At 44.8% G+C, this 12,707-nt stretch overlaps 1 protein-coding gene across 2 annotated transcripts; it reads right to left on the bottom strand.

Annotated features, from left to right (window-relative positions):
- Positions 1-280: 280 nt before the first annotated feature.
- LOC129822258 (pannexin-1-like) lies at positions 281-12,701 on the bottom strand. 2 transcript variants are annotated; one of them, XM_055880385.1, is made up of 8 exons: positions 12,506-12,701; positions 12,218-12,333; positions 11,892-12,076; positions 10,189-10,375; positions 9,978-10,078; positions 9,685-9,904; positions 4,406-4,753; positions 281-1,683 (listed from the first exon to the last, which is right to left on the bottom strand). In XM_055880385.1, the coding sequence occupies exons 1-7, from the start codon at positions 12,684-12,686 to the stop codon at positions 4,439-4,441; spliced, it is 1,305 nt and encodes a 434-aa protein (XP_055736360.1). In that variant the 5' UTR covers positions 12,687-12,701; the 3' UTR covers positions 281-1,683; positions 4,406-4,438. The 2 variants fall into 2 exon arrangements, with proteins under 2 accessions (XP_055736360.1, XP_055736359.1); XM_055880384.1 differs by having other exon boundaries at positions 282-1,662.
- Positions 12,702-12,707: the final 6 nt, after the last annotated feature.

Here is a 12,707-nt window from a genome sequence, read left to right as displayed (position 1 = left end):
TCTGCATATTTCCGTTAGGGAACGCCTACTCTGAAGTGCGCGTGTGCAATAACTCAATAAGCATTTGCACTCCTTCTAAACGCGATTTTTTTTAAACTTTTTTCAAAGGGTAAAGTTTACAAACCTTAGTCCACTCTGTTCATAAAACCGTATTGAGATCAAATGTTTCATCGATGAGAACATTTGCAGAATGTCGGCCAAAATCCATCTTCTCCCACTCCCCGCCATTGGGCTTCCTCTCGCTACCATATTTGGTAGCGAGAACAATGTTAAATGTGGACTGGCTAATTGATAAATGTATTAACTCAACGTTAGAAGTAAGAGCTGTTTGTCCCACCGAGTTCATCCAATAACCACTTATTGTATACACTTTTTTTAATACATGGACTTTTATGTTGTGTGTGAGTCCCTCCCGTTTTCTAAAAGGCTATTATACTGTCTTTAGGTTCCCATTCCTCCTGTTGTCACTGTCAGCCAATGTGTAACCTGTCCAAATGGGAATAATGATGCTACAATAGCATTTGATAATACCAAATATTTAATTTTGTTTATCCACATTAACATATGCATCACAATCTGGCTTCCGGGCTCAGAAAGCCTATTTCTGGACTAAAAATAACTGTTATAAAAATAACAGTTCTGCATCTTTATATAAATAATGGGGCCAATGTGTGACATTTGGATCAAAATATCAAAATGGTTTGAAACTAAAATAAAAATGATTTTCATGCAGTTCCACATGTATTTAGAGTAATAAAAGTGAATATATGCAAATTGGCCCATAACTCCACCTATACAACAACATTGGACTATACATCCTTTAAGCAGGGTTCATCAAGACAGTGGCAAGTCAAATTCAAGGACTTTCAGGGACTTTTTCAAGCGATTAATTGTAATTTTCAAGGGACCTCCAAATTGTACATATAGGGCTCAATATGTACCAAACAAAAATATAAACGCAACAATTTCAAAGATTTTACTGAGTTACAGTTCTTATAAGGAAATTAGTAAATTTAAATTGATTAGGCCCTAATCTATGGATTTCACATGACTGGGCTGGGGTGCAGCCATGGGTCAGGCCCAGCCAATCAGAGTTTTTCCCCTCAAAAGGGCTTTATTAGACAGGTAAACTCCTCAGCAACCCCACATCAACTTGTGAATTGTATTGAATATAGCCACGATCTCCCCTTATTTCTTCATGTAATTACATTTTTAAAAAAGCCAGAATATTATCAATGTATTATCAACAGCTGTATCAAGTTGTCCTGTGTAGGAAATCCTCAGTGGTACCATAGTTTATAGATCGACCCCTCTGCAGACAGTATGCCGCCACCACCACACACAAATACACCTTGGGCAGTAGGGCTTTGAATATAGGAAGATACCCAGAAACTGCTTGTCCGATTCAAATTCCCGATCACATCAAAGCGACTTCATGGCATTGTTGGCTAGTACCACTGGCGTTAGTTAAGTGTCCCATTGACATCTCTGCTAATCTTTGGTCTGAGTTGTTTAGATAATGGCTTGTTGAGTGTCTGGGTCTTAGAACCGCTCTGGTTCCTAGTGTCCCACAACCCACTGGGGCTGTTCCTTCATGACAACGATCAGATAATTCGCTGTCAGACCGCCCCCTCGTCACTCCGCCTTCCATTCCACTGTTGCCTGGCAAGAGAGCAGAAAATTCTGTGGGTCAAATAGAACATTACAAATTGAAATTCCGATATTTGTTTTATTTGTAGAATAGTTTGTAATTTCATATAATTCAAATTATCTTCCTCTCCCCTTCCTTCCTCTCCTCCCTGTCTTTTCTTTCCCTGACCTATAATTCCTTACAATCAAATGCAGACCGCATTATCTACCAAGAGAATTCTCTTCGATTATAATCACAGCCGTGTATATCCCGCCCCAATCAGACACATTGACGGCCCTGAAAGAACTTTGTTGGACTCCATGTAAACCACATATCCTGAGGGTGCATTTATTGTAGCTTGGGATTTTAACAAGGCTAATCTGAAAACAAGGCTCCCTAAATTTTATCAGCATATCGAATTTGCAACCCGGGCTGGCAAAATTCTGGATCATTGTAACTCTAATTTCCGCGACGCATACAAAGCCCTCCTTCGCCCTCCTTTCGGAAAATATGACCACGACTCCATTTTGTTGCTCCCAGCCTATAGACAGAAACTAAAACAGGAAACGCCCGTGCTCAGGTCTGTTCAACGGTCGTCCGACCAATCTGATCACGTGGACTGAGATGTTCCGGATAGCCTCAGACAACAACATTGATGTATACGCTGATTCGGTGAGTGAGTTTATTAGCAAGTGCATCGGTGATGTTGTACCCACGGGAACTATTAAAACCTTCCCCGACGAGAAACCGTGGATTGATGGCAGCATTCGCGCAAAACCGAAAATGCGAACCACTGCTTTTAATCATGGCAAGGCGACCGGAAACATGACCGAATACAAACAGTGTGGCTATTCCCTCCACAAGGCAATCAAACAAGCTAAGCGTCAGTATAGAGACAAAGTAGAGTCGCAATTCAACGGCTCAGACACGAGAAGTATGTGGCAGGGTCTACAGTCAATCACGGATTACAAAAAGAAAACCAGCCCCGTCGCGGACACCAATGTCTTGCTCCCAGAAAAACTAAACTTCTTTGCTCGCTTTGAGGACAATACAGTGCCACTGACACGACACGCTACTAAAACCTGCGGGCTCTCCTTCACCGCGGCCAATGTGAGTAAAACATTTAAACGTGTTAACCCTCGCAAGGCTGCCGGCCCAGACGGCATCCCTAGCCGTGTCCTAAGAGCATGCGCAGACCAGCTGGCTGGTGTGTTTACGGACATATTCAATCAATCCCTATCCCAGTCTGCTGTTCCCACATGCTTTAAGAGGGCCACCATTGTTCCTGTTCCCAAGAAAGCTAAGGTAACTGAGCTAAACGACTATCGCCCCATAGCACTCACTTCCGTCATCATGAAGTGCTTTGAGACTAGTCAAGGATCATATCACCTCCAGCCTACCTGACACCCTAGACCCACTCCAATTTGCTTACCGCCCCAATAGGTCCACAGACGACACAATCGCAATCACACTGCCCTAACCCATCTTGACAAAAGGAATACCTATGTAAAAATGCTGTTCATCGACTACAGCTCAGTATAACACCATACTACTCTCCAATCTCGTCATTAAGCTCGAGACCCTGGGTCTCGACACCGCCCTGTGCCCCACAAGGGTGCGTTCTGAGCCCTCGCCTGTACTCCCTGTTCACCCATGACTGCGTGGCCATGCACGCCTCCAACTCAATCATCAAGTTTGCAGATGACACTACAGTGGTAGGCTTGATTACCAACAACGACGAGACGGCCTACAGGGAGGAGGTGAGGGCCCTCAAAGTGTGGTGTCAGGAAAATAACCTCACACGCAACGTCCACAAAACAAAAGGAGATGATCGTGGACTTCAGGAGACAGCAAAGGGAGCACCCCCTATCCACATCGACGGGACAGCAGTGAAGAAGCTGGAAAGTTTTAAGTTCCTCTGCGTACACATCACAGACAAACTGAAATGGTACCCACACAGACAGCGTGGTGAAGAAGGCGCAACAGCGCCTCTTCAACCTCAGGAGGCTGAAGAAATGTGGCTTGTCACCTAAAACACTGACAAACTTTTACAGATGCACAATCGAGAGCATCCTGTCAGGCTGTATCACCGCCTGGTACGGCAACTGCTCCGCCCACAAACGTAAGGCTCTCCAGAGGGTAGTGAAGTCTGCACGACGCATCACCGGGGGAAAACTACCTGCCCTCCAGGACACCTATACCACCCAATGTCACAGGAGGGCCAAAAAGATCATCAAGGACAACAACCACCCGAGCCACTGCCTGTTCACCCAGCTATCATCCAGAAGGCGAGGTCAGTACAGGTGCATCAAAGCTGGGACTGAGAGACTGAAAAACAGCTATCTCAAGGCCATCAGACTGTTAAACAGCCATCACTAACATTGAGTGGCTGCTGCCAACATACAGACTCAATCTCTAACCACTTTAATAATTAATAATTGGATGTAACAAATGTATCACCAGTCACTTAAACAATGCCACTTCATATAATGTTTACATACCCTACATTACTCATCTCATATGTATATACTGTACTCTATACCATCTACTGCATCTTACCTATGCCGTTCGGCCATCGCTCATCCATATATTTATATGTACATATTCTTAAATCATTCCTTTACACTTGTGTATAAGGTAGTTGTTGTGAAATTGTTAGATTTCTTGTTAGATATTACTGCACGGTCGGCACTAGAAGCACAAGCATTTTGCTACACTCGCATTAACATCTGCTAACCATGTGTATGTGACCAATAAAATTTGATTCAGACTCACCTGTCATCTCAGTGGCACTGGTCTGGCTTCGGCCTAGGTCTGGAGAAGCTGGACTGGGGACTTGGGCCTTGCTGCTGGACTGGGGACTTGGGCCTTGCTGCTGGCCTCCCCAGTGGCAGGGTTAGCATTAGCAATTTGGCTAGCTTTAGCAATAGGGTTGTCATTAGCTTTAGCATTAAGGCCAGCATTATCATTGGGTGTTTTGTCACTAGCATTGGAGGTAGCTGCGTTGCGCCTCTTTCCGTCTGTGACATCAGCCTTCACCAGACACAGCATCTGAAGCAGTCTCATGGCATCAAAGTCCTCGCCGTCACACACCCCCCTCCTCCTCCTCAGCAACTCCAACACCTACAACACAGAGCTATACAGTTATACACACAGACACGCAAATGTCGTGACGAAGGTATGACATTGCCTCGTCCCCTTCAGGAGGTTGAAAAGATTTGTCAGGGCCCTCAAATCCTCAAAAAGTTAACACAGCTGCACCATTGGGAGCATCTTGACTGGCTGCACCACTGCTTAGTATGACAACTGCACTGGGGCCAAGCTCCCTGCCATCCAGGACCTCTATATCCGGCGGTGTGAAAGGAAGGCCCGGAGAATTGTTAGACTCCTGCCACCCAAGCCATAGACTGTTCTTTCTGCTTCCACACAGCAACAAGTACCGGAGCAAAAAATCTGACATCAACAGGCTCCTGAACATCTTCTATACCCAGGCAACGAGACTGCTAAATAGCAAAAAAAAATGTCTGCAAGGACTATCTGCATTGACCCTTCTATTTTGCACACTACACACTTAAACGTGCCTGCACACACATTCATATGGACTCTACACACAGGCACTCACATACAATCATATGCACTGCTGCTACTCTGTTTAACATGTACAATACCAGTCAACAGTTTGTACACCTACTCAGTCAAGGGCCTTTATTTACTATTTTCTACATTGTAGAATAATAGTGAAGACGTCAAAACTATTAAATAATCATGTTGTAATCAAAAAAAGGTGTTTAACAAATCAAAATATATTTCATATTTTAGATTCTTCAAAAGTAGCCACCCTTTGCCTTAATGACAGCTGTGCATACTCTTGGTATTCTCTCAACCAGCTTCACCTGGAATGCTTTTCCAACAGTCTTGAAGGAGTTCCACTTGTTGGCTGCTTTTCCTTCACTCTGTGGTCCAACTCATCTCAAACCATCTCAATTGGGTTGAGGTTAGATGATTGTGGAGGCAAGGTCATCTGATGCAGCACTCCATCACTCTCCTTCTTGGTCAAATAGCCCTTACACAGCCTGGAGGTGTGTTTGGTCATTGTCCTGTTGAAAAACAAATGAAAATCCCACTAAGCGCAATCCAGATGGGATGGCGTATTGCTGCAGAATGATGTGGTAGCCATGCTGGTTAAGTGTGCCTTGAATTCAAAATAATTACTGACAGTGTCACCAGCAAAGCACCAACACACCTCTTCCTCCATGCTTCAGTGGGAACCACACATGCGGAGATCATCCGTTCACCTACTCTGCGTCTCACAAAGACACAGCGGTTGGAACCAAAATCCTCAAATTTGGACTCATCAGACCAAAGGACAGATTTCCACCAGTCTAATGTCCAATGCTCGTGTTTCTTGGCCCAAGCAAGTCTCTTCTTCTTAATGGTGTCCTTTAGTAGTGGGTTCTTTGCAGAAATTCGACCATGAAGGTCCAATTCAGTCTCCTCTGAACAGTTGATGTTGAGATGTGTCTGTTACTTGAACCCTGAATCATTTATCTGGGCTGTAGTTAACTGTAATTAACTTATCCTCTGCAGCAGTTACAGATCCTCTGTAACTCTGGGTCTTCCTTTCCTGTGGCGGTCCTCCTGAGAGCCAGTTTCATCATAGCGCTTGATGGTTTTTGCGACTGCACTTGAAGAAACTTTCAAAGTTCTTGAAATTTTCCAGATCTACTGACCTTTGTGTTAAAGTAATGTTGGACTATCGTTTCTCTTTGCATGTTTTTTATTTATTTAAAAAAATATATACATTTCACCTTTATTTAACCAGGTAGGCCAGTTGAGAACAAGTTCTCATTTACAACTGCGACCTGGCCAAGATAAAGCATAGCAGTGCGACACAAACAGAGTTGCAAACAAACATACAGTTAATAACACAAAGGAAAATAAAAATAGAAAGATCTATGTACAGTGGGGAGGTGGGCAATAAATAGGCCATAGAGGCAAAAAATAATTACAACTTAGCATTAATACTGGAGTGATATATGTGCAAGTAGAGATACTGGGGTGCAAAAGATCAAGAGGGTAATTAATAATATGGGGATGAGGTAGTTGTGTGTGCTATTTACATATTCACTGTACCTGTACACAGCCTTCGGTAAGCTGCTCTGACAGCTGATGCTTAAAGTTAGTGAGGGAGATAAGACTCCAGCTTCAGAGATTTTTGCAATTCATTCCAGTCATTGGCAGCAGAGAACTGGGACAAAAGGCGGCCAAAGGAAGTGTTGGCTTTGGGGATGACCAGTGCAATATACCTGCTGGAGCGCGTGTTGCGGGTGGGTGTTGCTTTGGTGACCAGTGAGCTGAGATAAGGCGGGGCTTTACCTAGCAAAGACTTATAGATGACCTGGAGCCAGTGGGTTTGGCGACAGATATGCAGTGAGGGCCAGCCAACGAGAGCATAGAGGTCGCTGTGGCGAGTAGTATATGGGGCTTTGGTGATAAAACGGACGACGCTGTAATAACAAACTGGATGTAGTCTGAGTAGAGTGTTGGGGGCTATTTTGTAAATGACATGGCCGAAGTCAAGGATCAGTAGGATTGTCAGTTTTTTTTATTTTTTTTTTATTACACCTTTATTTAACCAGGTAGGCAAGTTGAGAACAAGTTCTCATTTACAATTGCGACCTGGCCACTGTAAAGCAAAGCAGTTCGACACAAACAACAACACAGAGTTACACATGGAGTAAAACAAACATACAGTCAATAATACAGTAGAAAATTAAGTCTATATACAATGTGAGCAAGTGAAGTGAGATAAGGGAGGTGAAGGCAAAAAAAAGGCCACGGTGGCAAAGTAAATACAATATAGCAAGTAAAACACTGAAAGAAATAAGAAATAATGGGGTGCAAAGGAGCAAAATAAATAAATAAATAAATAAATAAATACAGTAGGGAAAGAGGTAGTTGTTTGGGCTAAATTATAGATGGGCTATGTACAGGTGCAGTAATCTGTGAGTTGCTTTGACAGCTGGTGCTTAAAGCTAGTGAGGGAGATGTGTTTCCAGTTTCAGAGATTTTTGTAGTTCGTTCCAGTCATTGGCAGCAGAGAACTGGAAGGAGAGGCGGCCAAAGGAAGAATTGGTTTTGGGGGTGACCAGAGAGATACAGCTGCTGGAGCACGTGCTACAGGTGGGTGCTGCTAGTTGGTGAACCAGGCAAGGCAATCATTTGAGAAACCAAGGCTGTCGAGTCTGCCGATGAGGATGTGGTGACTGACAGAGTCGAAAGCCTTGGCCAGGTCAATGAATACGGCTGCCCAGTATTGTTTCTTATCGATGGCGGTTAAGATATCATTTAGGACCTTGAGCGTGGCTGAGGTGCACCCATGACCAGCTCTGAAACCAGATTGCATAGCGGAGAAGGTATGGTGGGATTCAAAATGGTCGGTAATCTGTTTGTTGACTTGGCTTTCGAAGACCTTAGAAAGGCAGGGCAGGATGGCTATAGATCTGTAGCAGTTTGGGTCAAGAGTATCCCCCCCTTTGAAGAGGGGGATGACCGCAGCAGCTTTCCAATCTTTGGGAATCTCAGACGACACGAGAGGTTGAACAGGCTAGTAATAGGGGTTGCAACAATTTCGGAGGAAAATTTTAGCAAGAGAGGGTCCAGAGTGTCTAGCTCAGCTGATTTGTAGGGATCCAGATTTTGCAGCTCTTTCAGAACATTAGCTGTTTGATTTTGGGTGGAGAAGCGGGGTAGGTTTGGGCAATTTGCTGCAGGGGGTGCGGAGGTGTTGCCCGGTGTAGGGGTAGCCAGGTGGAAAGCATGGCCAGCCATGGAAAAATGCTTATTGAAATGATCGATTATCGTAGATTTATCGGTGGTCCTATCCTCAGTGCAGTGGGCAGCTGGGAGGAGGTGCTCTTATTCTCCATGGACTTTACAGTGTCCCAAAACTTTTTGGAATTAGTGCTACAGGAAGCAAATTTCTGTTTGAAAAAGCTAGTCTTAGCTTTCCTAACTGACTGAGTATATTGGTTCCTGACTTCCCTGAAGAGTTGCATATCGCGGGGGCTATTCGATGCTAATGCAAAACGCCACGGGATGTTTCTGTGCTGGTCGAGTGCAGTCAAGTCTGGGGTGAACCAAGGGCTATATCTGTTCTTAGTTCTACATTTTTTAAATGGGGCATACTTATTTAAGATGGTGAGGAAAGCACTTTTGAAGAGCAACCTGGCATCCTCTGACGGGATGAGGTCAATATCCTTCCAGGATACCCGGGCCAGGTCAGTTAGAAAGGTCTGCTTGCTGAAGTGTTTTAGGGAGCATTTGACAGTGATGAAGGGTAATTGTTTGAGCTGTTCTTTCCATAATATGGACTTGGTCTTTTACCAAATAGGGCTATCTTCTGAATACCACCCCTGTCTTGTCACAACACAACTGATTGGCTCAAACGCATTAAGGACAGAAATTCCCCAAATAAACTTTTGACAAGGCACACCTGTTAATTGAAATGCATTCCAGGTGACTACTTCATGAAGCTGGTTGAGAGAATGCCAAGAGTGTGCAAAGCTGTCATCAAGGCAAAGGGTGGCTACTTTGAAGAATCTCAAATGTAAAATATATTTTTTGGTTGCTACATGATTCCATATGTGTTATTTCATAGTTTTGATATCTTGACTTGTATTCTACAATGTAGAAAATAGTAAAAATAAAGAAAAATCCCTGGAATAAGTTGGTGTCCAAACTTTTGACTGGTACTGCATGTCCTGATGCCTAGTCACATTAACCCTATACATATCTACCCCCACCACTCCAGAATCCCTGCACATTGTAAATGTGGTATTGGCACTGACCCTGCAACTGACTGTATATAGCTTACTTACTTTCGTTCTTCTTATTTCTTATGTTTTTGATCTACTTGACTATTCTCTATAGTACTACTGATACTCATTACTGCATTGTTAGGGAAGTGCAAGCAAGATTCACTGTACTTGTGCATGTGACAATAACAACTTAAATCCAACACCTATAACACAGAGCTATACCCACACACGTACCTTCACGTACTGGTAGGACTTGAGCTCGCTGAGGTTTTCTTCCAGGAAAAGTAAGTAGAGTGTCAGGTCATCCCATTGCCCCTGGGGGCGCGGCAGAACACCGGTGGTAGGCAGTGATTGGTAGGACTTCAGGAAATGGGTGTGTGATTGGAAGAAAGGGCGCAGAGCGGAGTATATCACCACGGGAACCAGCATGGCGTACACCAGCAGGTTAACAAAGCTGAAATCACAATCCAGTCAACTTCATTTAAAAAGGGAACAACAATTACTTGCTAAAAAGGTGGCATACAAACCTTAGCAAAGTGAAAACGCCCACGGCGACTAGCTTGCACTGTAATTGGTCGGGGATCGAGGTGTCATTGGCCAGGATTCCGGTGCGTAGGGAACAGCCGAACTGTGGGGAGGATCACAATTTAGGACCAATTAGTTAGCCAGATAACTCACAACATAAATTAGGGTCAGTTATAACTAGACCCACTTGGTCAGTGGGTCAGGGTTAGTTACCTGGTCAGTGAGGGAGGCGAGGCAGAGGTAGTAGCCCAGGTAGAAACAGGCCAAAAGCAAGGTGAGCAGGTTGAGGCCTCGACACAGCAGGTAGCGCCACAACAACACAACACTCCTCCTCTTGGTCAGCAGATACTGCTCCACCACCGGGTACATGAAACACCCCTCAGTAGGGTCGGACGCACCACTGTAGGGAGTGAGAGACAGAGTGAGAGAGCAGTGGTGGAGGTCAGGCCCATAGTATTGCCTGGAATGGAATTAATGGAACAGTATCAAACACTTCAAACGGTCTCCATGTTTATTACACCGGCTCTGTTTGCTCCTCGGATGTGGCAGGGCTTGCAAACTATTACGGACTACAAAGGGAAAACCAGCCCTGAGCTGCCCAGTAACGTGAGCCTACCAGATGAGCTAAATGCCTTTTATGCTCGCTTCGAGGCAAGCAACACTGAAGCATGCATAAGAGCAACAGCTGTTCCAGACGACTGTGTGATCACGCTCTCCGTAGCCGATGTGAGCAAGACCTTTAAAACAGGTCAACATTCACGGAGGGATTACCAGGACGTGTACTCAGAGCATGCACAGACCAAATGGCAAGTGTCTTCACCTACATTTTCAACCTCTCCCTGACCGAGTCTGTAATACCTACATGTTTCAAGCAGACCACCATAGTCCCTATGCCCAAGAAAGCGAAGGTAACCTGCCTAAATGACTACCGCCCCGTAGCACTCACGTCAGTAGCCGTGAAGTGCTTTGAAAGGCTGGTCATGGCTCACATCAACACCACCTTCCCGGAAACCCTAGACGCACTTCAATTTGCATACCGTCCCAACAGATCCACAAATGATGCAATCTCAATCGCACGCCACACTGCCCTTTCCCAACTGGACAAAAGGAACACCTATGTGAGAATTCTGTTTATTGACTACAGCGCAGCGTTCAACACCATAGTGCCCACAAAGCTAATCACTAAGCTCAGGATCCTGGGACTAAACACCTCCCTCTGCAACTGGATCCTGGTATTCCTGACGGGCCGCACCCAGGTGGTAAGGATAGGCAACAACACATTTGCCACGCTGATCCTCAGGGGTGTGTGCTTAGTCCTCTCCTGTACTCCTTGTTCACCCACGACTGCGTGGCCAAGCACGACTCCAACAACATAATTAATCAAATGGCCACCCAGACTATTTACATTGACACCCACCCTCCCACCTTTGTTTTTACACTGCTGTTACACACTGTTTATCATCTATGCATGGTCACTTTAATTTATTATGGGATTCCCAATCACGGCCGGAAGTGATTCAGCCTGGATTCGAACCAGTGACTGTAGTGACTCCTCTTGGACTGAGATGCAGTACCTTAGACCGCTTCGCAACTTGGGAGCAAATATTTACCCCTGCCTACATAAACAAATTACCTTGACTAACTTGTACCCCCAGACATTGACCTGGTACCGGTACCCCCTGTATATAGACTCGTTATTGTTATTTGTGTTACTTTTTTATTTAGTAAATATTTTCTTAACTCTATTTTTTTAACTGCATTGTTGGTTAAGGGCTTGTAAGTAAGCATTTCACTGTAAGGTTGTATTATTGTATTCGGCGCATGTGACATAACACTTGATTTGATGACGTTCTATTAATTCCATTCCAGCCTTTCAGTCTGTTTGATGCCCATTGAATCCAACCCAGTCAGCCTACCTGTCTGTGTATTCCCCAGCAGTGGCCATGCATTTAGCCAGAGTGACAGCACGGTTGTAGCAGCGGTCGAGCTCTTCTATGATGAAGCTGAGGTCTGACTGAAGCAGAGGAGAAGCAGAGAAACCCCAGAAAACAGCTGGACTATACATAATTACTGCTACCAACAGCAGGATATAGGGGAAGAACTGAGAGAGTGGGAAAGGGAGAGAGGAAGGTGGACAAAGGGCGAGAGGAAAGAGAAGAGAGATAGCAAGAGAAAGGTTAAGTATTAGTTCTCTGTGTTTGTCCTTGTGTAGCCCTACGGATAGTCTGCAAGTGTACGTTACCTTGTGTTGCCATAACTGTAGTGTTCGAGTGTGTAGGGCTGCCCAGCAGTAGGAGTCCACGTACATGGCCTGACGCCTGGAAAAGTTAGCTGGAGGGAAACAGCTGATCTGAACACCTGGAAGACAGACAGAAACACACACACACACACACACACACACACACACACACACACACACACACAGATAATTCCCTAAATTATATCATCATTTATGATTTAATAATTAATTAATCGCAAACACGTAACCACCACACACACACACACACACACATACCTGTGACCTACTCACCCACAGAGACCTCCTGAGCGAAGGCTAGAGAGATGAGGAGGAGAGGGAGTCCCACCGCCACGCACGTCACCATCTTGTCCACGGCTAGCTCAGTGCGCACGGCGCGGTACCTTCCCTGACCCGGCTCCTTCAGGAGGAAATCACTAAACACATACTCTGTAGCGACGTGGGCGATATCCATCTCTGACTCTGTTGTCTTAGC

This window comes from Salvelinus fontinalis, chromosome 24 (assembly GCF_029448725.1).
Source record: "Salvelinus fontinalis isolate EN_2023a chromosome 24, ASM2944872v1, whole genome shotgun sequence".
NCBI lineage: Eukaryota > Metazoa > Chordata > Actinopteri > Salmoniformes > Salmonidae > Salvelinus > Salvelinus fontinalis.
This window is presented reverse-complemented; position numbering and strand designations above follow the sequence as displayed.

What these genes read in the sequence shown, in the direction of transcription:
- LOC129822258 (XM_055880385.1), bottom strand. Translation starts at nt 12,686, where the DNA reads ATGGATATCGCCCACGTCGCTACAGAGTATGTGTTTAGTGATTTCCTC. An exon ending in GCTGGGGAATACACAGACAG is followed by an intron (nt 10,376 to 11,891) that starts GTAGGCTGACTG and finishes CACTCCCTACAG; the next exon opens with TGGTGCGTCCGACCCTACTG. An exon ending in TCGCCTCCCTCACTGACCAG is followed by an intron (nt 10,079 to 10,188) that starts GTAACTAACCCT and finishes TCCTCCCCACAG; the next exon opens with TTCGGCTGTTCCCTACGCAC.